Source organism: Carassius carassius, chromosome 21 (genome assembly GCF_963082965.1).
Source record: "Carassius carassius chromosome 21, fCarCar2.1, whole genome shotgun sequence".
Classification (NCBI taxonomy): domain Eukaryota; kingdom Metazoa; phylum Chordata; class Actinopteri; order Cypriniformes; family Cyprinidae; genus Carassius; species Carassius carassius.
In genome coordinates, this window is record NC_081775.1 from 20,483,317 (window position 1) to 20,508,138 (window position 24,822).

At 35.9% G+C, this 24,822-nt stretch overlaps 1 protein-coding gene across 3 annotated transcripts in view; it reads left to right on the plus strand.

Annotated features, from left to right (window-relative positions):
• The window catches only part of magixa (MAGI family member, X-linked a), a 39,600-nt gene extending 24,760 nt beyond the window's left edge, over window positions 1-14,840 (plus strand). Inside the window, exons 12-18 of one of the 3 annotated variants that reach the window (XM_059503744.1) lie at window positions 158-556; window positions 9,924-10,124; window positions 10,466-10,539; window positions 10,883-11,026; window positions 11,227-11,365; window positions 11,758-11,845; window positions 14,025-14,168. In XM_059503744.1, coding sequence (XP_059359727.1) covers window positions 158-556; window positions 9,924-10,124; window positions 10,466-10,539; window positions 10,883-11,026; window positions 11,227-11,365; window positions 11,758-11,845; window positions 14,025-14,031 — 1,052 coding nt within the window. In that variant the 3' untranslated portion in view covers window positions 14,032-14,168. Of the gene's footprint in view, window positions 1-157; window positions 557-9,923; window positions 10,125-10,465; window positions 10,540-10,882; window positions 11,027-11,226; window positions 11,366-11,757; window positions 11,846-14,024 lie in introns of all 3 variants that reach the window. The other 2 variants (XM_059503742.1, XM_059503743.1) reach the window with 2 other exon arrangements.
• Window positions 14,841-24,822: the final 9,982 nt, after the last annotated feature.

The window sequence follows — 24,822 nt, forward strand, 5'->3', positions numbered from 1 at the left end:
AGCTAAACACATAGACATTATATATATTTCTGATTTAGTATTTTTATATTTATTTTTGATTTCTATATAATAGAAAAACATCATATCAAGAAGAATCTGTCTGACATTTATACAACTACACAGAACACCTACACATCACTATCCTGTTCTCTCTCAGGTTCTCTTTGTTCCCCAGGCTCCCCAAATGACTATAAGAGGCCTCCTCCCTCCCTGGGCACCCCTGATCTGATCTCGCCCTCCTCCGATGGTGCTGTGCCCAGCCAGAGCACCCTCTCTCCCTCCTCACCTTGTGGTGACCTCCCCAACCTGGTCCAAAGCACCAGCTTCCTGGACTCAGTGCCCGTGACCCTGACCCTAGAGCCCCGGGACTGGATAGGAGTCGAGGACGGACCTGTTCAGTGGAGCCGTACTGCTCCCTCTAATCTCGGCGCAGTGTCCAAAAGCCATGTAGACACGAGGGGAACAATCTCTTCCAGAGCGATGGAGGTGGAGTTGAGACGGAGACCAGGAGAAGGATTCGGGTTTGTCATCGCATCCCAGGACGTAATGAATGGAAGTAAGTACAGGCTGGGTTAAGCAGGACCTGCACTAATGATTTCTGGTCAGTTGATGTGACCTTGTGACCTTTGTTTTATTTCTGATTATTCTGGTATTTGGCATCAAAAAGAAAACATTTACCACATTAATACAATGTTATATCAAAAACTAGGGTTCTGGAAAAATATCCTACTTTCTGTCTCCATAAAGTAATTCTCACAAAGGGAGAGAGTATATAATCCTGCTTTGCTCCATGTTTGGAGGCCAGGTGAATTGTGAAAAAAAAAAAATATTTTCAAGAAAAAGGGCATTTTACCCCTCTAAGCATGTTGGTCATCTGAGTCATGCCATTATGCAATAAGCATGTGCACAAAAATCCCTAATTAGCAGACTAATTATGATTTCTTTCACTTGATTTGAGGCTTTGCTGATTTGAGGCTTTTGCTCTTTACAGTTGTTTTTAATTAGTCATAAATGTACATGTATGATTTGTATCTCACTGCTGTGATGTTGAGGATGAAAATTACATACAGTTGTAGGATAAGTTAAAGTCCAAATGAGGTCAAGGTTTGTGTCCAGCAGTTCTTGTATTTGTGAAACGACAAATGTAACAGTTTCCTGAGTGCACGGTTTTTCCTGTTTTCTTTGTTTTTTCTTGTGCATTGTCCTTTGTTCAGATGCTTAGTACTTGTTCACTGTTATTTGCGCTTTATGTCGTTTCTTCTGTAACACAGAGATTTACAAGAAAGAACCATTGACCTTTGTCTTTTTTGGATGTTTATGGTTTTGGTACATTTACATAAGTTTTTGTATCTACTGTACTTCATAGAACCAAATTTTTACATAAAGTTTTCGGTACCCGTGCATCTGACATAAAAATTCAATGCATTTAATATGTAATTTAGTAAACCATGGTAGTTAGAATAACACTATAATATTACTTTATCCAATATGCCCTTTATATGCATATTTTATCACTTGTAACATCCGAATGTCCAATGTACTTAAGTTGTAGAAACATTTGTGCTTTCAGCACAATTATATATATAATTTAGCAATAGACCAAAGGAGTATCAGCCAAATTTATATGATTGATAATATTTATTAATGATTTTGAATTAAATCTAATATGTACACCCGTAAAAAAATAAATGGCAAAAGTTTGGGAATTTATTTGAAACCAAAATATTTTTTAACATTTTGTAACATTGTATTATGCCTTTACTGTCACTTTAGATCAATTTAATGCATCCTTGCTGAATACAATTATTAATTTCTATATGGGAAAAAAATGAATCTTAGCCCAAACTTTTTAACAGTATTTTGTGTGTGTGTGTGTGTGTATTGTTAGACATCCCAATATAGGGTTTTAAACATCACCCACTTTCCTTCTCATGATGCTTCTTTTATGAGAGGATTCAGTGTAGTATTAGATTGCTCTTATTTGCTTTCACCCTCCCTCCCTCTCTCTCTTTCTCTCTCTGCACTCTTTCACCCTGTCCCTCTCTCTCTTGTCCTCCGTTCAGTTTTGTCAGTGCAAGCGTTCCTCAGTGTCTCTGCTCTAAGGGAAAAACACCTGAACAGTCCTTCATTTCCTCACTGTTTTGTAATATTAAATGTAGATTAATGTCTCAGCATCAGGAATGATCTGGATTTGAAGCTGGATTTAGAAACTCATTCGGGACAACATGCTGGAAAGGCTTCAGTCTGCCCTGAAAACGGTGAAGGACACTAAACGTAAATACTATCTTACCTCTTATGGACTCTTTAGTATATCTTTATTCTGCTTAATTGTTGACCTTGGTACTGTTTACTTTACAAACAAATGAATTATCTGCTGCTGTATCAAGTAAGTTTACTGGTGATTTAGTGGATTTGAATTTTTTTCTGGAACGTATGTTTCCTAAAGCTATGTGATTTGTTTGTTTGAACTGAGATGGGATGTATTCAGGGAACAGTTTGTTCATGGTAGAGAGAACAAGGATGCATGTGTTGCATTGTATCCGTAGTTTTTGAGCTCTCCAGGATAGTTCTTCTGAAGTGCTCCCCTTCTGATTACATCTCGGTACTTTTCATACTTCAGAGCATCCTGGAGCTGGGGTTCACCTGGGCTCTCACATGCCTGAAATATTTCCACGGGCAGTGCCAATGAAAGGCTTAATTCTACTGTGATGTGTTGGACCAGTGAACAAAGAATCACCCACTCTGTAGAAGGGTCCAATTTTCTGCTTACAGACTTACAATAGCAATGAACGGGGAAAAAACCTTGAAGCATAGTGTACTCTAAAGTATTTATATTGAACTCAAGGGTATTTTCAAGAATACCATTGTATGTCCATGGTACAAGTCAAACAGGTCCCTTGGTAATACAGTGCATGGTATATTCAAAATACTGTTGTAGTCCCATGGTACTTTTTGGGACTGTTTTTTTTTTTAGTTTTAGATATGGTGCCTTGATATTCCTCAGATAGGTATTGTGTGGTTTATTCATTACAAAAAAGCACTGTGGTAGTACCATGGTACAGTGATAATATCACATCGTAACACTATAGTATTTGAAATTTACCAAGGTACTACAATTCATGGTAACACATTAAGGTCCTTGTTACATGTACTTACTATTATAATAACAATAAATTATGCATAATCACATGCAAGTAACCCTAAGCCAAACCCTAATCCTAAACCTAACCCTATGGTAAGTACATTTAGAGTTAATTAATATTACTCAGTACTTAAATGCATAATTACACTGTAACAAGGTCACCTTAAAATAAAGTGTAACCCAATTTAACCCAATTGTGCCATGGCATAAATCCAAAAAAGCCAAAAAAGTATTACTAGTTTTAAGTATTGTTTGGCCATGGTGCCATATTTTTTTTTAATCTACTGTGGTATTCTTTCATACCAGAACACAAGAATATGGTATCTCTGTTTTCTTATATTTTCTGTCTCTGTTAAATTATTACTGTTATGAGCTGCGCACCCTGAATATCTTATCGTGTGTGTGAGATCATCTACATGAGGTCATTTGTAGGGAATGTGCAGCGCGCGCGTGTGTGTGTGTGTGTGGAACAGAGAAAATGAGAAACACTGCATGTTCGTTCCAGCTGTGCTCAATATAACATTGTCTGTATCTTATCTGTATCCTCACTATGTGCAATATCCTTAAGGCGTTGTCTTGTGCCTGTTTCCATTTTTCAGAGGAACGAGTTGTTCTAGGGTCAGCTGATGCTGTTTCGTGAAGCTTAGCAGTGTTAACAGACATCGCGAGTTCTGGATCATTGATTGAACATATTTTCTCAATGTCATGTGAGGTTTTGCACTGTTCATTTTAGTGCATATTTACATGCAAGGACTAATAAGCTGGATAAGATTAAATATTAAACAGATGGTTGGCTTTGCATCTTTATCCCCAAAGGGATGCAAGCATGCTTGTATGTGGATGTTGGACATGTGTTATGGATCTCTTTAAATAGAATGTGTGAAATCAGTTCGTTCAGTGCTGGGCACTCTAAGGCTGTCTCTGATACAAAGTTTCACCTCAGAATCAGATACCTGATCATTTGCTGTTGTTTACAGCAGTGGGATTGTTTGTTTCTGCAGGGTCAGCCTGATGTAAATGGAGTGTTTGGGTCTGATGATCAGTCACCATTAGCTTTAATGCTGTGATCTGCATCTCTTTGTTTCAGCTCTATAATGTTTACTTGTGTGTGTGAATATTTTTTTTGCTCAGTGTTTTTAAAGAAAGAAAAGTATTAATACACACTTGGTCCCTTATTGAGTAAATTAAGTTTTCCTTCATGGATTATTTATTTATTTTTTTTAATGAAAATTTCTACAAATATTCACACTGAGAATATTGTACTTTTGTAAAATATCATTTGAGACCTGCATTGCAAATTTAATCCAGACACGTGACAAATTGTGCTCTATTATTGCTGCTTTTTATTCACTCACTGGTCATGTACTCACCGAATCATTTACTCACTGATCACTGAAAAAGCGTTGTTAGTGCATTAAGTTTACAAATGTTAGAGAATGAGGGATTAATCGTAATTTTGAGGTTAAGGACCTTAGTTTAAGCAGTGGTTCCAAAACTGGATAAAGTTTTTACTTTCTGAACTGCTTAATATTGGGGTTATTTTGTTATAATTATAACTAAAACTGAAGTGTATCATTTCAAATGTAATGACAAAAAAAGTACACACTTTTAAACCTTTTCTCAAATACTTCCCCTCTTTGCCATTGGCTGGCTGATCAGATAGCCACGCCCCAACTCACACTATTGGTTGAAAGGTCAGGCTGGTTAGAACATTGTTTTGAAAACATATTTTGGGAAATCAACCTTGTAATTGCTTAGTTATTCTCTAGTAAGTTAACTTGAAGCTGAAGTGTGTCATTTCAAATGGAATTAAAAAAAATACTGTTTTTGATTTCCTCAAATACTTTCAATCTCTGCCATTGGCTGGCTCATGAGATAGCCCCACTCCAAACCTACGCTATTGGTTGAAATGTTGTCGGGCTGGTTGGAATGTTCAAACAAACAAGATTCTTCTGTATATGCATTTGCATAAGAAACTGGAATAGGAGAAAGTATATTAACATAAACACTCTTCAGCTAATAACAATAACAACAGAAGCCCACAGGAGTGCACATGTTATTCTGAAATGTGATAAAAGGTCATAATCTCAGCATGAGTCCTTCTGTTCTGTTCTCGACTCTGCATGAGGAGTTTTGTTAGAGCGCTGCAGCCATCCACTCTCGACCCCTGTTTGAACTCGACTTCCACAACACGCAAAACCTCTGTTCTTCCCGCCGAACCCTGTGGTGTGTGCAAAAACTAGGCTCGCATACGGCTCATTGGCTCGCAGTTCAGGGGAAATCTGCCCAGACGTGAAATAACAGAGGCTCATGAATAGTGGAGGTGAACAGAAACAAGGTGTTGTGTAAAAGTTTCGAAGCGTGACCCAGTTATTCCACACGTTTAAAGAGTAGTTAAAGTTTCACCCGTACTTTTCAATATGCACCTGTTCAAGTCAGTGTTGAATTGCTGATGTATTAGAATTATTGAAAGTCTACTTTTTTGTTGTTGTTCAAAATAAGTATATAATAATTTTGTGCTCTATTACTTGGCCATTTTGTATTAGTTTTGTACAGAAAATCTCCACTTTCTACTGAATTATATATATATATATATATATATATATATATATATATAGTGTATACACAAAAAGATTTTCTGTAAAAAACTGATACAAAATGCCTATTTCAGGACTATACTGTGTTATAAGCTTTTGAAGGCATGCATGTCTTTCTGTGTCATTCATAACAGTTATAGTTTATAGGATTATGGGAAGTGTTTGATAACAGTTATGTAACAAACACCATATACTTTCAGTAACTACAAATCCCAAAGAGCTTTTCTCTTTCTTTCAGACAGCTGGGTCAGAAACAGCTGCACCCCTCTATTCTTTATCATGAGGAAGACTTTTATGAAATTACATAAACCCCTTGTGCTGTGTTTATTAAATACAATAACCGTTTTAATGTTTTGGGTCTGTATGTCCACTTCTATAAATAACCCAGAGAACAATATGCTCATTAACAGAGATGTTTTACACGCTATGAATAATGCATGAATGTCAATGTGTTATGAATAATAGACAAACTCATGAATAATATAGATTTGGTAATAATTGGCAGCACTTAACGACGTGGTACGTGCGAGAACATTCTCGTCCAGCACAACATGCTTCAAATGATACTTAACACACTCTCACCTTGGCTCTACTGATTTTCTACACACAGGATTATCTCATTAAACAAAAGATTATAATTTATTCAATAAACGATATTCTCATTTTCGACTTTGTGGATCTGTTACTGTTATCATGGCCAGAGACGGACCACTTGTAGAAAAATAAAAGGGAGAAATTTTAACATTCAGCTTCTTAAGGACATTACCAAGTTAACTGACTTCTATTAAATGAATAGTTCAGCCCTACATACAGTACAGACCAAAAGTTTGGAAACATTACTATTTTTAATGCATCAAGCCTGCATTTATTTGATCAAAAATACAGAAAAAAATTTAATATTGTGATATATTATTACAATTTAAAATAATTATTTTTAAATTTATTATACTTATACTAAATTATACTAAATTATCATTTATTTCTGTGATGCAAAGCTGAATTTTTAGGATCATTATCACATGATCCTTTAGAAATCATTCTAATATGATGATTCATTATCAAAGTTGGAAACAGTTCTGCTGCTTAATATTTTTTCAGAAAATGTGATACTTTTTTAGGATACTTTGATGAATAAAAAGTAAAAAAAAAAAAAAGCTATGTTTTTAAAATATAAATATTTTGTAATAACATTATACACTACTGGTCAGTAATTTGGGGTCAGTAGTTTTTTTTTTAAATAAAATCAATACTTTTATTCAGCAAGGATGTGTTAAATTGATAAAAAGTGATAGTAAAGAAAATATATTATTAGAATATATTATTAGAATTTTTTTTTAATTTTGAATAAATGCAGTTATTTTTAACCTTTTATTCATCAAATATATTAGACAGCAGAACTGTTTCCAACACTCATAATAAATCAGAATATTAGAATGATTTCTAAATGATCATGTGATAGACTGGATGTTACATGTGACACTGAAGGCTGGAGTAATGATGCTGAAAATTCAGCTTTGCATCACAGGAATAAATTATTTTTTTTAAGTATATTCAAATAGAAAACTATTATTTTAAGTTGCAATAATATTTCACAATATTACAGTTTTTCTGTATTTTTGATCAAATGAATGCAGGCTTGATGAGCAGAAGAAACTTGTTTCAAAAACATTAAAAATAGTAATGTTTCCAAACTTTTGGTCTGTACTGTATGTACATTTGACTTTCTTCAAAGCTACAAAAAATAGCTTTGTGTCAGGAAAGACCAACATTTCAGTTATTCTTTGAAAATCACTGTATTAACTTAAAGTTTAGCCTGTACATCTATACAGTACACCTTTGTGGTTCTGCAGTTCTCTCAACAGAGTCTGAGGCTGAAATGCACAAAATCCCAGTTCACATATGTCGTACAAAAAGTTTGTACAGTTTCAAGTCTGTATACTTGAAACGGTGCTCTGTCACCTTTGACCTACAGAAGATTGCATATGGGACCATTTAAAAATGGCTAACAGAAACAGTTTCAGGCCTGTTGTCGGTTTTACATGTTCTGCGCTGTTGGTTGTTTCTCCACACAAGTGCACGATCAATACCAACAGGTCGATTCACTGGACAGTACTGCCCTGTGGCAGTGCTAAGAGCATGTTTGGGAATGTCTCTGTCTCTAAAGATGCAAATTCCCTGCTAAACAGTATGCCACAGGAGCTGAGGAGCCATTAGATTAGGAAATGCTGCCACATACAACTGTGAGCCATGTACACCATGGCTATATTTATTTGATAAAAAATATAGTAAAAAAAAAACACACTAATATTGTGAAAATTTTATAACATTTTGAATAAAATAAAAACCATTTTAGATGTAATATGTGGCAAAACTGAATTTTCAAGAGCCATTACCTCCCGTCTTCAGTGTCATAATCCTTCAGAAATCATTATAATATGTAGCCTAGATTTGGTGCTCAAGAAACATTTCTTACTTAGATCAATGTTGAAAACGGCTGTTTAATATTTTTGCTGCTTAATATTTTTGTATAAACGGTGACACATTTTTCAGGGCTTTTTGCTGAATGCAGTATTTGTTTGCATTTTTTGTACGTCATAGCTTCATCACAGTTCTCACAATTTAATATTCATACTTGTCTGTTACTTTCATTTGTTTATTTAATAATCTTGGGCCTTTAATTTAAGGAACATTTGTTTGCTCGTGTAATAATTGCTCTTTTCTGTGGAAAAACATGCTCCTGTTTTTCATTCTTAATCATATCCTTTAGCCTCTTTCTGTCTTTCTCTTTTTGGGGTGGTTGCGTCTCTCTTTTATGAAAACTTGCATGCCAGTCTAAATTTGGTGTATTTGTGTGCCTTTCATTCGCACATCACTTGCAGAAACAACATCTCAACAAAGACGCATATGGAGCAGAATGCTTAAGGCAACACAGCAGTATTTCAGTCTGATGTTTTATGTCTTGCTCTTCTTTCTTTAATTGACTGTCTCTGTGTAACATGATGGCGAGTGCTCAGAGTAGTTGTACACAGGTCTTTGAGATTACAGTCTTGGCAACCAACCTCTTGTTTGGCCAAGAGTGAAAGGCTGAATAATGTGGACAGACGAGGTTGGAGTGGAACAGAACACATCATATTCAAAGCGCCTTTGACAAACAATAGGCTACACAGGGTGAGGGCAGACCCATCTAAGGACATCAACAGTGAAACTTGGGAGAGAAGGCAATAATTAAACAAACAGGTGTACAGCATGATTGATTGCATAGGATTTCAATGTTGTGACTAGCAGGTGAAACAGTTTATTCTAGTGAGTTATAGCAGATTTGTCCTTTCTGAGAAGATTTTTGTTTTGGAAACTCTTTTGTGGAATGTTAAAAACTGTGGAACAATGCTTTTTTTGTGTGATGGAGAACATGTAAAAAAAAATGTAAATGAACAATGGCACTCACAATGTTTATTCTTTTCATGCAGAGGTTGGAGTCCTAGTTAGATCTGGATTTCAATCCCTGTTGGAATCTAACATTCTTTCTTATGGAATTCAGTTACAAAACAAATTTTGCACACTGAAAACACAGTATTCTGTGCTTAAAGCGAAAAATATAAACTTTGCCACTATTTACTTTCCCTCATGTTATTTCAGGGTTTTTTTCTTTGGAACTTTTTTAGAATGTGTTCGTTTCATGTGAGGAACTGATTAAACTTTTAATCATTGTCGATTGAAAATAAATTTTGATTAAAAAAGAATAATAATTTGTTCATCTTTATGACTTTTAAAAATGGTTGAGATTTTTGGGTGGACTGTCCCTTTTAAGAGCTGAACTATGTTTTGTGCTGTAATGTAACTCCTGAAGCTTTTGGATTCGCATATATTCGCACACTAATCTATGAAATAATGAAATGAATCATCATGTCTAGGATTGGCAGTAAGGTCACAGAACTGTCCCATGGTTATGTAAACGTGAACGTTTAAGTGAAGAATTTGTTCAGTGTTCTGTCAGCTGTATAATCTTCTTTTGATTCAGTGATTCATGCAGTTCATTTAGAAATGTGCCCCTTTGTATCGTCACATCATGCTTTACCAGATGGAAAAAAATATTTAGTGACCCATTCTAAAGTAGAAAGAATTTAGTTTCATTTACATGGAAGAGAGGATGAATATCTTTCTTTCTGTCTCTTTTTCCTCTTTAGCCTCGTCTCTAGTGTCTCACAGGTTTGTGACGGTGCGACGGGGGAGCCCAGCAGCACGCAGTGGTCAGATCCAGCCGGGGGATCAGCTGGAGGCCGTGGAGGGCAGATCAGTGGTCACGCTGCCCCACAGAGACCTCGCACAGATACTGCGCAGAGCTGGCAACACACTCAGACTCACCATTGTACCACGCTCTCACACTAGTAAGCACACCACACTCAAAATTCTCTTCTGCTCATCAAGGCTGAAATTATTTGATTGAAAATACAGTAAAATTTATAATATTGTAGTCTTACAATTTAAAATAAGTTTTTTTTGTTTTGTTTTTTACATTTAAAATGTAATTTCTTTTATTTATTTTAATTATCCTGTGATGGACAAACCTGGATTGTTCAGCAGCCATTACTCTAGTCTTCACATGATTCTTCGGAAATCACCCTCAATATTGAATCAATATATATGATTCAAATATGTATATACATCTGCAGATACATTTGGTCAGGATTCTTTGTCTAAACTCATGATTGTCTATTTTTTTCATCAGACAATAATCTACCTGAGTACCCTGACTTTGATGCTGAGAGTCGGTTAAGAAAAGGGCATCGGGCTAAGCAAAAGGTGAGACTACATACACGCATTACAGAAATTCACATATAGTACATATTTATTTGAGTTGTGGAGGCATTTGGTTCCATAGACTTTTTTTTTTTTTTTTACTTTGTTTTCAACTTTTGGTTGGACTGTGTAGGGAAAGTGCATCTCTGTAACTGGCCACAATTTCTGAACACCTTATTTATTTTAAATGCTTTTACAGTGTGATAGTAATGTATAGTAATTATAGAAGAATTAGCATGCTCTTTAAACTAGTTACCATGTCATCTGCAACTTTCCATTATTTCATACCCTAAACCACATAAAGTTGCTTAAAAATGTCTCTCTCTCTATCTCTCCCCCTCTCCAGGATTCCCAGTATTACAGCGTTGATCTTGAAAGGGGCCCAACAGGGTTTGGTTTTAGTTTGCGAGGTGGAAGCGAGTATAACATGGGTCTGTATGTGCTCGGTCTAATGGAGGGTGGACCGGCCTCGCGCAGTCAGAAAATGCAGGTTAGTTTCACACACAGTCAATTTTACTGGGACACAATAAATAAACCTTTCACTTGATTCTCTTAGGGATGTTTGAATGTGTGACTGAAGCACTAGGAGCAGCACCGAGTCATGTTGTGAAGATTATGCTGAGGCATGGGATTAGGTTTCTCTTGTTGACATTACGCTGAGTCACAGAGGGTTTTGCTGACTCATTGCAGGTGAGTGATCAGCTCGTGGAGATTAACGGAGACAGCACAGCTGAGATGACACACAGCCAGGCCGTGGAGCAGATCCGAAAGGGAGGAGCCCGGATACATCTCATACTGAAGAAAGGCAATGGATACGTACCAGATTATGGTGAGGGGAGAAAGTGTAATGTATAGGAATAGAGGGTTTGAGAAATTTAGGTTCATGTAAGGGTAACGATCAACCGATGGCCAAAATATTTGACAAAATTTTGCTTCCCTCTGATAGTTAGCAGGTTTACATCTGTAGATCAGATTCTTCTAGTCAGGGCCATAGGCAGGTAAGAGGATATTTGGAGCTCATATGTTGAAATGATACTTGGTGATGACAGACATTCAGGACTTTTCCAAAAGCATTCAGGATACAAGTTCAATCCTCTAGCTTCTTACCTGTACTTTTTGCAAATCTGCATTGGATTTTTCCTCTTGATTTACTTCTTTCTCTTCCTGTCTTTCACAACTGCATACTTTCGCTCTCTTTCTCTCTCTTGAACTCTCCTCCAGTGGAGCTTTCCAGCTTATCTCTTTGTATGACTAACTCGAAGCAGGGGGAGCCTTGCTTCTATGTCATCGGCCGGACAGAAAACACGCGGTTGGTAACCGTTCCTCGTTCCTGTTGGTTGTCATTTTGTCTTTCTTAATGTTCACTTCGTGATCTCACAGTTCTCATACTCCCTTCTTCATTCTGCCTTTTCTGTTTCATATAACTAAGGGCGTCATGTTATTTTATATATATATATATATATATATATATATATATATATATATATATATATATATATACATACATACATACATACATACATACATACAGTGGGTAAAATAAGTATTGAACACATCGCTATTTTTCTCTGTAAATATATTTCTAAAGGTGCTGCTGACATTAAGGCCCAATCCCAATTCTATTTTAAAATGAATAAATTCAGAAATTAAGTTATGTGTAATAAAATGGAATGACACAGGGAAAAGTATTGAGCACATGAAGAAAGGGAGATGCAAAAAGGCATGGAAATCCAATCAGTAATTAGAAAGCAATCCTGCCCCTTGTAAATGAAAATTAAGATTAGCTGGTTCAGTCCCAGCACCTACCAGGATGATGAAGATGAAATTATTAATGCCAAATACAGCCAAGGAAACTCACTTGAATCCAATAGAAAATCAATAGAAAGAACTAAAGATCAGAGTTCATTGAAGAGGTCCACAGAACCTTCAATATTTGTAGACTGTTTGTGTGGGAAAAATGGGCCAAAATCACACCTGAGCAATGTACAGTATGAGGCTAGTTTCTCCAAAAAGGAGACATCTTGAAGCTGTCATTACCAACAAAGGCTTTTGTACAAAGTATTAAATCAATTGTAGTGTTTAATACTTTTTCTCTGGGTTATTCCATTTTATTAAACATAACATAATTCCTAAACTAAATTTGTTTTGTTTTGTTATATGTATGGATTACTTGGTTTGTTACCGACATCTGGTGAAAATGTAATATTTAAAAATATATTTACTGAGAAAAATAGTGACGTGTTCAATACTTATTTTACCTGCTGTATATACTGTGTGTGTGTGTGTGTGTATGTGTGTGTGTATGTGTATATATATATATATTTATATATATATATATATATATATATATATATATATATATAATTTAAAATCTAATGGTCACATTTTTAAAATGTTTTTGAAAGAATAATTTTATGCTCACCAATTTTGCATTTATTTAATCAATAATACAGTACAACAGTAATGTTGCAAAATACTTTTACAATTTTAAAATAGCTTTTTAAATTAAACTTTTTTTCTAATGTAATTTATTTTTTATAATGGCAGGTTGTTTGTGGAATAATTTTAATTAAATACTTAATATTTTTTAAACTGTGATGCATATTTTCAAATATGATAAATAGATTCAGATTACACTTTTGTAGAATTTAATGCATTCTTTTTGCTTAATAAGTAAAATATCTTACTGACCCCACACTTAAGAAGTGTATATAATCATCATAATAATAATTATTATTTATTTATTTGTAAGTTTATTAAAAATTCATGGTAACACTTCAGTATAAGACCAGTTCTCACTATTAATTAGTTGCTTATTAAAATGCCTATTATTAAGATATTGGCTGTTTATAACTACTTAATAAAGCACATGTTCTACATGACCATATTCTACATCCCTAATCCTACCTAACACCTAACCTTACCTACCTAATACTAACTATTAATAAGCAGCAAATTAGGAGTTCATTGAGGCATAAGTAAAGAGTTAATGGTTTGTTAATAGCAAGGAATGGACCTTAAAATAAAGTGTGAGAAAATTCAAAACAGATTTTTAGTGTAATATTCTCTGTTTAAATGGGCATGGCACTTTTGTTTTAACTGCTGCCCATTTTTCTGTTAAATGATAGCCTTTGATAAAGAAGTACAATTGCAGATATTCCTAAAGTCTTCCTAATATTAATTTGAGATGTGCTTTAGGTCCAAAATAAAAAAAAATTAATGCAACAAAATGCTAATGCCATCGTTTTCCCAACAGTGTAGTTTACTCAAACAATTCAAACACTTTTCTCTCCCATTGCCTCCATCACAGACCTTTACTCAGGCTGGGATTGCAGGGAATAACTCCTTACTGATCTCAGAACAGTCATTGGTACATCACATGGTTGTGCTTTCATTCACCCCCCCCCACTTCTCCATCATCCAACCATTATCCGACACCTTCTTTTGTAGATAATGTTTTATCATTCAACTCTCGCTCTCCTCCTCAGACCATGAAGCTGGAGCTGCTTCCCCCTCCTCCATCTTTTCCGAGGAGCCGCGTATGGCTACAGTGGATCGCTCTCCTTCGAGGAGCAGCAGATGGGTGGATGACAGTGGACGAGAGAGGAGAGAGAGGAGGGGGAAGGAAAGGAGGGAATCAGGGGGAAGGAGCAGAGGAAGAGAAGCGGAGGAAGGCAGCTCCCGGTCGGCAGAAAGAAGGAGAGAGCAACAGATGCGTTCACAGAGTTTACCCGGCATGCTGAAGAGCCGAGAGGGGAGACGGAGAGCAGAGAAAGAGGATGACACACGGGGAGAAAGAAAGGGAGAAGAGGAACGACATCGGGGAAGGCAAAAAAGTAATAGCATTGGAGAGCGGAGACGAAAAGTGAAGGATGCTAGTTCAGAGAGAGAGAACGGTCTCCCAACAGACCGAGAGAAAGAGAGAGGGAGTGTCAGAAGAGAAAAGAGGGATCACAACAGAACCAGCAAAACGGAGGTCACACAGCGCACACCTTTCTCCTTCCTCATGCCTTTGGACAATGAAGATGATGCAGAATCGCCTCACAGCTTCTCTGAAGTCAGTGTGTCTGCAGCCAGCATCGCATTCTCGGGGAATCAGTGGCCCATCAGCCCTCTACAGGCTCCTGGATCTCCGACAACAACCCCGGGACCCTGGCTAGTCCCCAGCCCTCACAAACTCTCTCAGGTTTTAGAGGGGAAAAGGCTGAGCCAGAATAAGGGAGAACTGTGGTCCTAATGCTATTTCCTTAAAGGGATAGTTCACCTAAAATCTTAACCTCATTACGTTCCAATTCAGTATGACTATTTATAGGAATTTACTTAATCGTGATAGTTGCACATTTTCACGTGAATGAATGGGTACTGAAGCACCAACAATGTTTCATATGACTGCTATACTATATTCTAAGTCTTGTGAAGTCATATTATAGCTGTTTGTGAGAAACACACAAACTGGTTCAGGCCACTTCGATTTTTGTAAATCTAGTCAACTGATTAAAAAAATGAATGATTTATGAATCTTCGCTTCTTCTCATAGAGAGCTAGAGCAGATTCCAGTGAAGAATTTTTCACTGTTGAAATCCAGTCATTTTAATAGGAATCCACACCATCTGTAATTTAATGGGAGGCTGAAAGAATTCCCTTTTGTGTATTTTGCATCGACTTAAGCTGGTCATGCAAATTTGAAACCTGCTTGGTTTGAACGTGAATTTTTTGTGAGTGGTGTTTCATACAAAGGTACACCTTTGAAATATACAATATACCTTTTTTGCATGCAAAATTTTCAATAGTGTGAATGCACCTTAAAATGATAGTCCATAGGATAGCCCCCCCCCCCCCCCCCCCCCCATCATGTCATTCCAAATCTGACTTGCTTTACTTCCATTGTATAAACAAAAATTACTAAAAGAGGGAATAGGACCCGAAACTCTTTGGTTACAAGCCGAAGAAAGAAATGTATCCAGGTTTGGAATGACATAAGGGTGAGTAAATGATGACAGTTTTCATTTTTGAGTGGATTATCCCTAACAACTGAGATCTCGGTCTGTTCTATCACGTGTCATATTGACTTTTTAATGTAACATTTAATGTAATTTAGTTCTCAATTCAAATGAATCACTTTTATGATATTCACTTCGATGATCCTGCTTTTGCGTCCTTTTTGAAGCTTAACTTCAAAATTTCTCCTTTTGTGTTTCATGGAAGAAAATAGTCATACAGGTTTGGAACGACTTGGGTGTTACTAAATTATTATTTTTGTACTTTTTGTGGAGGTAAACTATCTCTTTAACTTTCTCTTCTCTTCTGTCTCTTTCACTCTCTCTCTCTCTCTCTCTCTCACACACACACACACACACACACACACTGTTTCTCTCATCCAGCTTCTCCAGCTCTGTCTCTATATATGTGGTTTACAGTACACCAACACCACCCCATCTGTTTCTCTAACGTCTCAAATACATTATCTATATAGTACTAGAATTGTGGTATTGGTATCATCCAGATACTCCACTCTTGCCAATCAATCCTTGATTTTATCGCTATCCAGTGGCCAAGGAGAGAAAATGATCAAATGCTGCCATTATGATGTGGCTAGCATGATAGTAACAGCAAGGTATGCGTCTATGATTCATGATGTCCTTCATAGCATATGTTTTTTTTTTCATATCATTGGCATTTTTATTTAGCATATTTTCCATTTATTTTCATAAGAATGCAACAAAAATTCTATTATAAAAAGGAAGATTTATTTAAGACACGGTTGCTCAGTCATGCCCCTGAAGAGCTACATTTCTGAAAGTAAACTAGATCAAAAACAGATCTTCAGGAGCAGGACTAAGCGATTAAAGATATTTTATTAGCTGCTTGCTGTTTGTGACTGGACTGTAACCCCTACTCTGCTGTGTGCGCGGCGGTCTTGCTGTTAAAAGAGGGGGGAAGGAAGATAACAGAACTAAAGATAAGTTTTATTATAAGGCCAGTGAGCCGTATAAAACCTCTCCAGGTGCCTTCTGCTTCTTTAGCCAGTGTTTACCAAAAAAGAGAAACAAATACAAGTAAAAGAACATAAGACGTAGCATAGTAGAAAGTGTGCAACACAATACTGTTCTGCCTCTTTAACATCTATATCTTTGCAAGACTTGGTTCACGAGTTGGGGAAAATATTCTGCACACGCTCTGCGAAACTTCAGCTAAGTGAGTCAAAGTGAAAGAGAGCCATTACAAGTGCCTCATGCGATATTCCTTTATACGAGACATAGACTTCCCACAAGCTGAAAATCAGGACCCGAAGTTTTGATTTATTTATTTTTTCCATTGTGATATTTGTATGCTTTCCGATCAATATTTCAGACCCATTTCATTGCCCTCAGCATTTCTGAAAAATTGCAAAAATGAGAAAACGAAGGCCTGATGGGTCCTCGTCCCAAGCCCTCCACCAATCAGCATCGAGCATCATGCGGAATCTTCATTTCAGGAAATAAAAAACAAACGAACAAAAGAAAAAAAGAAGAAAAAAAAAACAAGAAGAAAAAAGGGCATTTTGATACAGGTCTTCTATGCATTTTGTAAGACTTACTGATCAAAAATTGCGGTAGGATTTTTCTACCTAAGATATGAGATTCATAATTTTGTGTACTGTTAAAATACACAGGCAGGTTGGTGAATCGAAACCGAAAATTTAAAGGAGATCTGGTGATAATCAGACATGCTGTACCACCAGCTTATGCATTGATCTTTACCTCAGAACTGTCTGAGCAATAAGTGCTATCTCTTTCTGTTCTGTGTCATACCAAGCAAAACTCAAACAAGCTCATCGGAAAGCTGAGTAATAGAATTATGCACAGTAAAATCATCTGTGATAAATTAATTTTTATAAAATGCATCCCTATATACAAACACTTGATTTAAAAAAAAAATTATATAATATATTATATAATATTTGAAGATTTAAATTTCAGTGTTCTAAAGACAGAATTTAATCCTGCAGATTTTAAAAATAGAATGCAATTTGTTTTAATTTATCACTGGAGGTCTTTACTGTGCTGTACCATATCCATAAATGCTTACTTGGAAGATCACACGCAAGTTCTGTTGCCATACCTGTAAGCATTTAGCAATTTGCAATTCGATCGATCTTAAGTGTTAAGACTTTAAATCAGGGCTTATACATGAGTATTACACAGCGCTCAGCTGTACATCCGAGGTGTCATCTGAAGTTCACAGCTCTCAGAATCCTCAACCAGCCTGGGTATTGATATTGACTTTGTACCTGATTATCCCATTGGCATCAGCACGTACTGTACAGAAACTTGGATGAGCCTTGTAAATGTTTAGTTTGGGTTTATTTTTGTGAGGGGGAGATTTTTTTCCAAAACGTTCATATTGTAGCATTTCCCTTACTGTAGCAGATCTTACGAGAAAACAAGCTTATTGTATATAATTATAGACCCTGGACTTTATTATTATTATTATTATTATTATTATTATTATTATTTGTGTTCTCAATTCCCCCAATGTCTCACATATCAGAAATATATAGCACTGTCGAGTTATCCTGAGACATGTGCAGCATTTTAAACCGAGGTGCCCACTGGCTTGATGAGAAGCTTGATATATAAAATGATTCTTATAATTCAATCTTGCATGTCAGTAGTGAGTATAATAGTTTTAATAGCACTGGCCCTTACAATGAAATGAAATGTCCCCATGGCATGATACTGTATTCCACAGCCCATGAGGCCAATTGCAATGTTTTATAGAACATCTGTTGCCAGGTTTAAATTATTCAAATTGTTGAATCTGATCTGACAGCTTGATTGCCCCCTAGTGCCCATTGTGGTGTTTGCACACTGTGGCCCTCTTATATATTCCTCTTCATGACGTCTTCAACAGCATATCAAAATCAAGATTTAGAGACACAAGGACCACAAGTGTGTAGTCCTCAAAAATAAGAATTAGCATGCCCACCGAACATTTGTCCCGCTCCATATAGGTTTCCTTGTACTGGAGACCCTTAGATGTTCAGTAGTCAGAGATGTAGTCTCAAGGACGATCCATACTCTGAGCCAACCAATATGCAGTGATGTAATGTTTTTTTAATATTATAATGTCTGCAAGGTTCCTATCAGTGCAAATGTGCCATTTAAATGCTAATCAATGATGTCATACTCTTTCCCTCTACCAAGAGAAATCCAGATGTGCGTGTGGCGCTTTTAAAATGTCAAATCACAAACAGAGTGTTTCAGCTTTGAATTTTCAACTTGAATTTGCTATATTGGCCTTGTAAGGAGTCAGCCATTGTACAGAACAAGAACACTTTTATTTGTAAAAAGGAAAGAAAAGGAGATGTTTTTATATCTATATTCTAGAAATATAGGATAGAAGGCAGCAGGGGTGTAAAGTGCTTGAGCGAGTGTACTTCATTACTAGAATTATTATTTGAAACTGAAAATGTACAAAATTACATTCGTACGAAAAAAAAAGTCTTTTTTTATTACGTTGTAAACTTTAATTTGTATCTTTTATAAAGTGTATATTTCCCTGGCCACCATGACGAAAACCTGAAAGTTGAAATATGTCATGTAAAATGTATCTGGCCATAATTATGGTCTAATTTATATGATATGCATTGTTGAAGACTAATATGACCGAAGTGAGAAAACAGTTGGTGATAAGTTTATAAACCAGTGTTGATGTTATTAACTAAAACTATTAAAAATGTTTTCCTTAATTGAAATGTTGCCTTGGCAACTAATCAAAATAACATGTTTAAGTACTAAAGTTACTAAAACAAATATAAACTATATAATAATTACAATTATTGTAATTTTTTTTATTCTAACAAGTTTTAAATTCTAGATTGTTTGTAGATTGTTTGTTCAACAAACTTACTTAAATGAGAAAATCTCCACTGTCTCGTGATTTCATCTTGTCTATTTCTAAAACTAAAAAGTTTACTTTTAAATACTAAGTACAATGTGCAAACTTTTGTACTTGAGAAAGTTTTTGACTAGATACTGTAAACCTTTGACACCGTACCCATACTTCAGTGTAATTTCTCAATGCTTTTCACACCCCTGTGTGCCAGACTGCTCGGCCCACGATAATGAAATCAGAGGACATTCTGTCGTATAAAGGAAGTAGAGAACCTCTCTGAGGCAGCCGCCCAGTCTGAATTCTTGCATTTCTTTTTCTCCATCGGTGCTGATCCTTCAACTGGCTGGCTGCAGTCACTTTTTTGCTTTCCCCCATTCAGTGCACACGGAGGTTACAGCTGTTTCAAGTGTTCAGATGGGGCTAGGGGAAAAAAACATTATGTCAGCTCCTTTATAAAGGTTGTACTTCCTTTATAGCATAAGCGTCCTCTCCTTCATTTTGACTTAGCATAGACCGGACTCTCAAGTATAGAGAATGAGGAAGCAGGCAGCAGTGTGTTGCAGATTTGTACCTGCCGGGTCTGAAGTGAGACCTCGAGTAGCCGTTATTTTAGTGGCGTCCTCTGCAGGGAAAGATGCTGAGTGTGTAAATAACAGTCCATGAGGGGACACCTTGAACACAGATGTACAGGTTTTTAATTGTTGCTCTTGATATGTAAGAAGATACTGTATTGTTTTTGAATGCATCAACAGGGAGTTTTGAATTATGAATAATGACTTGCAGTTACAGAATTAAACTGAATAAAACTGAAAAAAAGAGGTTGTGTTCACTCATTTCAAATCTCTGTAGCCTGGTTCCAAAGCCTAGAGAGCTGCATGGGCCACAGTTTAATTTTGTTGTGTTAGCATATTGCTAAGCCAATAGTGATGCTCATAATAAGTTTAAAGTACAGAAGAAAAATCCTAAAATCTCTCTCTCTAAGCAGCTCATTAGGTTTTAGAATAAAGCAGATGAGTGTTATATATATATATATTAGTATTATTAGATATGGTTATTGGTTACTGATGATAATTAGATTTTAATGCTAGGTGTCCAATAATTATCTTTAGATTCTCAGTGGTGTTTCAACATGTCGGTTTGACTCATTAATCTGCAGTATATTTTCTTTTCAATTGCTATGGAAAGTACCGGTCTTTTTTTACATTTTGTTAGCGTGAACCACGCTAATCATTTACGATGCGTGTGCCCTCAGAATTTCAAGGCTCTGCATTTCAACAGGCGAGTACTCGCACACATCACTTAACTGCTTGGGAATAAACTCCTACACATACAATATCCAGCATCCTACATATTCACCATCTACTGCAGAAGAAAAATACCAAACTTATCTCTCAATATCACACAACACTTGGTCCTATAATACACAAACGCAGAGGCCTAAGATCTGTTTCAGAGCATAACGTGTATTTACTCTATGTAATCAAATATAGCTACATAAGGGGCTGTTCACACAGAATTCTAAGTTCATGAAACGCAGGATGCAGGGCTGTCACGCAGAATGCATTTTTGCATTTAAAAATGCAAGATGATGGGCAGTGAAATGAAGAAAAATTTTTTTTTACCGTTTAAATTATTTTAACTTTAGTGGCATGTTTTTAGAACACTGTGTCATCTCTAAGATGCTGCAAAAGATTTTAACGCAATGGTCAAACACATCCAACTAACACATTAATGTTATGTGTTATGAGTAAACGACCCCTCGGACAACACCCTAACAAATTAAACTGTGATTTGGAAGACACAAATAGTGCTCCTCACATGAAGAACAAAGCTCTCAACTAGACCGAAGTTTGGTATTAGATTGTGTTGCTAAGCTAACACCGTCACTTAATAAGCACAAAAAAAATATCACAGAAATAATTAGGTTGAACAATGTTTATCAATAATGTTATGTAAAATATACATATGTATTTATATCCAGCATTTCTATCATCCACCATCTTATACATTTTTCTTATCTCATTGCAAACTAAAATGATCTAATCCCTGAAGGATACATCCAATCAGGGACGTGCACAGACATTTTGAGGGGCAGGGGCTCAAGTGAAATAAATGGCACTTCTCATAATTAGGTTGTTTTTTTTTTTTTTAACAAAAAAGTATATATATATATATATATTAACGCAACTCTGACTTCCTTTTTAAAAAAAAAATTAATTAATTAATTTTATCTTCCTCAAACTCACGCAATTGTTTCATTTTCAAAAGATGTCTACAAAATAATCAGTTCACAGAAACCATGGTCTCCTTAGTATTCACTAGGTTTATAGAGCAGCAAAGGAAACCATTCCACAATGTGCATGTTTTGAAAACATTTTCTATGCTACTAGTTTCAAGTATATATGAAGAGTTCAGATGCAAAAGCCTCTAAGTGCCATCTGAAATTTTCTTATGAGCTTTTTTTTTTCAAGTTCGTATTTAAGTTCAGTAATTTAACTTAAATGACAATTAATAGGTAATTTTCATTGCCAGTAATGTGAAATAAGTGAACATAAACATACAAGCTTGATAAAAATGATCATTATTGAAGGAAATTTCAGATGGCACTTCATATTTAGAATAACCTAAATAACTGCATCAAACAGAGGGGCGTGTTTTACTAATAATTTGTTTATTTTTGCACAAGGCACTACATCGTTTTAATTATTTTGGTGTTATCAGAATACATAACACTTTAAAATTAAACTTACCAAAATAATTGAGTAAAAATTCAATAAAAGCCAATGTCATGTATGTATTTGTGGTGGTATGGAATACTATTTTATAAAGGTTTCGAGGAAATAAAAAAAAGTTAAATTACTTAAATAGTTAATTTATAAATATTGTTATTTTTAAAGTTTAATGTTAACTTATTTCTACTCAGTTTTATTTATTAATGTACCAGATGCAGTTACTCAGATTTACTACATTTTTTATAGTGTATCCTCCATCTGTTTGCATCTGTAGATTTCTTCTTAATTCACCATTTTAGATTTCTAAATTTCAGGGGGAAAGACTCTTAATAACTGGGGACGTTCTGTATGCAAATTAGGCGTCAACTAGTTAAAATGCGCACATTTGCATCTAATTGACAGGGAAATGCAGGTAAATAGGATAAACAAAATAACTAAAGCATATCACCTGGTGGTGATATATGCTTATTTTATTAACAGACCGTTGCCATGAAAAACAGAGCGTTGCTATGGACTCACACGATTCTAACCGTATAGACGGAGCGGACTATTTTCTTTAGCGGAAGCAATTCAATCGGGGGAGAGGGAGAGGGAGCGCTTCAGAACTCCTGACCTGATATTTAGATACTATATTTCAATAAATATATTTGTTTGACAGGGAAGCTGTGTGCAAACAGCAATATATATTATTTTTCAAAAATAAAAAAAAAGCATCCTAGAAAAAACGGCACTTTCTCTCCAGGAATAAAAGGGCAGTTGCTCAAGCCCCCTTTCATGTCTATGTGTGCACGTGCCTGCATCCAATAATACCTTGGAAATTACCAAAGTATCTTATTAAACAGTCTGCATATGTTGCGTAAAATGCATGGGTACCACACCAGGTTTGAAAAAAAAACCCTCTGTGTTCATTAATTCACAATGTAAATTTTATGTTACATTTCTCAGTGTAACTGCATGAATTGGAGGAAAAATTGTAATTTGTCCTTTCTCTACTGAGTCTTGCTCCAAAAGCACATACTAGCTTTCATCAAAATACATTTGAAACTTTGATTATCACACTTTTCACTTCAGAGTGCGAGCAGGCCTGTGGGAATAACAGTAGAAGGCTTCTCTCTGCCTCTCTCTCTATTCTAATTGCTCTCACTAATTATACGCTATGCCCTACACCATGTTAACTATGAAACGGGAGGATGAACAGAGGCTTCTGTGCCTCATATTTTGCCCCAGCATATAGGGCTCAAAACTCAGATAACAATTTGGCCATTTTTGAAAAGCAGATTTTTTGAATCCCTTGATTTCAGCATCTCTCAGCTGATTAGGAGTCAATATCTGTGAGATCACATCATCTTTATTTTTAGTCTGGGAGTGCACGACAATGTACGCCTGAGAAACCGACACGTTGTTGAGGCGTGCATGTGTGCTGTTCAGGGAAGCAGAAGGGGGCTGGATGTTGAGCACCAGGGAAATGTCATGTTGACCTTTTTAATCAGCAAGCTACAGGCTGCTTCATTTGAGACGTGGAGGGTTTTTGTCACTCACAAATGAAGTATTATCAGCGATAAGTGCGAGTCGTGTACACAATATTACAGCGTCTCTGATATGTTGCATTATGCAGTTGGCCTGGATATTGTATGTGTGTCAGTGTCAGGTGGTGGACCTAAGAAATGAGGATGTTTGTAAATTCATGTCCTATTTCCAATTGCTATTTACAATTTCCAGGTTAAAGGAGTTGGCTAGCATGCTTATTTCAGGTCCTGATTAGAAATACATTTGTAGTCTTAATCCTAAAAAATATATTTTAAATACATAGCACATTACATTAGAGGCTAAAATGGTCAAATTAGTACATTATTTAGCAAGCTAACAGCTTAGCCTACAAAATTAGCACAGTGCTTACAGGTTAATGTGCCTCATCCAAAATTGCATTTCTGAGTAGGCATTTATTTTGTACTGTGAAAGTGCTTTGCAACTATTACTGTACTAGCCTACAGTACATCTGTCATATTGTCATTGTCGTATAACCTACAGCGTCAATTATGTTGCTTCACTGCTTTTCACATCTCCTCTCCTGCAGCCTCATGGGATAGTATAATGCGTCCACTCAATTTGCACTTGAGAATCTCACAGGAAGTCACAATAGATTATCTGTGTACTTTTTGCTTACTGTTTTATGAATACTTTGAATACGGACTTTTCACGCACATTAAGTATGCATATTAGAATGTAGCCAGGCTCTTTTTTAATTATCCAGAATAAGATGTCATCATTGTATGCTATGCTTTTGATCAGGTATTGAGGAAGGCAGATATCAATTCTGTCTGGATCTAAAAGTGTCTTTGTTCATTAATGTCTCGCAATTTGCTGTGTATTCTGACAAAATTACATTTTTACAATTTTGCTCATATTCTGTTAATCAGTTCAACTTTTGACTTTTTGACTTGTATTGATATTATACTTCTATTACAGTACGTGTTCTACCAGTGCCTGAGCTCATTTCCTGTTCAGCAATGTCACAGCAGCTCAGGATTGAAGTGAAGTGCTTGATCAAAACTGTGTGTTATGATGCCATCAACCTTGAATAAAACACACTCGCCCTCTCATCTCTTTCCATCCAGACATTAATTACAGCCTTTAGTTCAAGTTTACAAATTTAAATTTGTAGTTTTGGCAGACATGG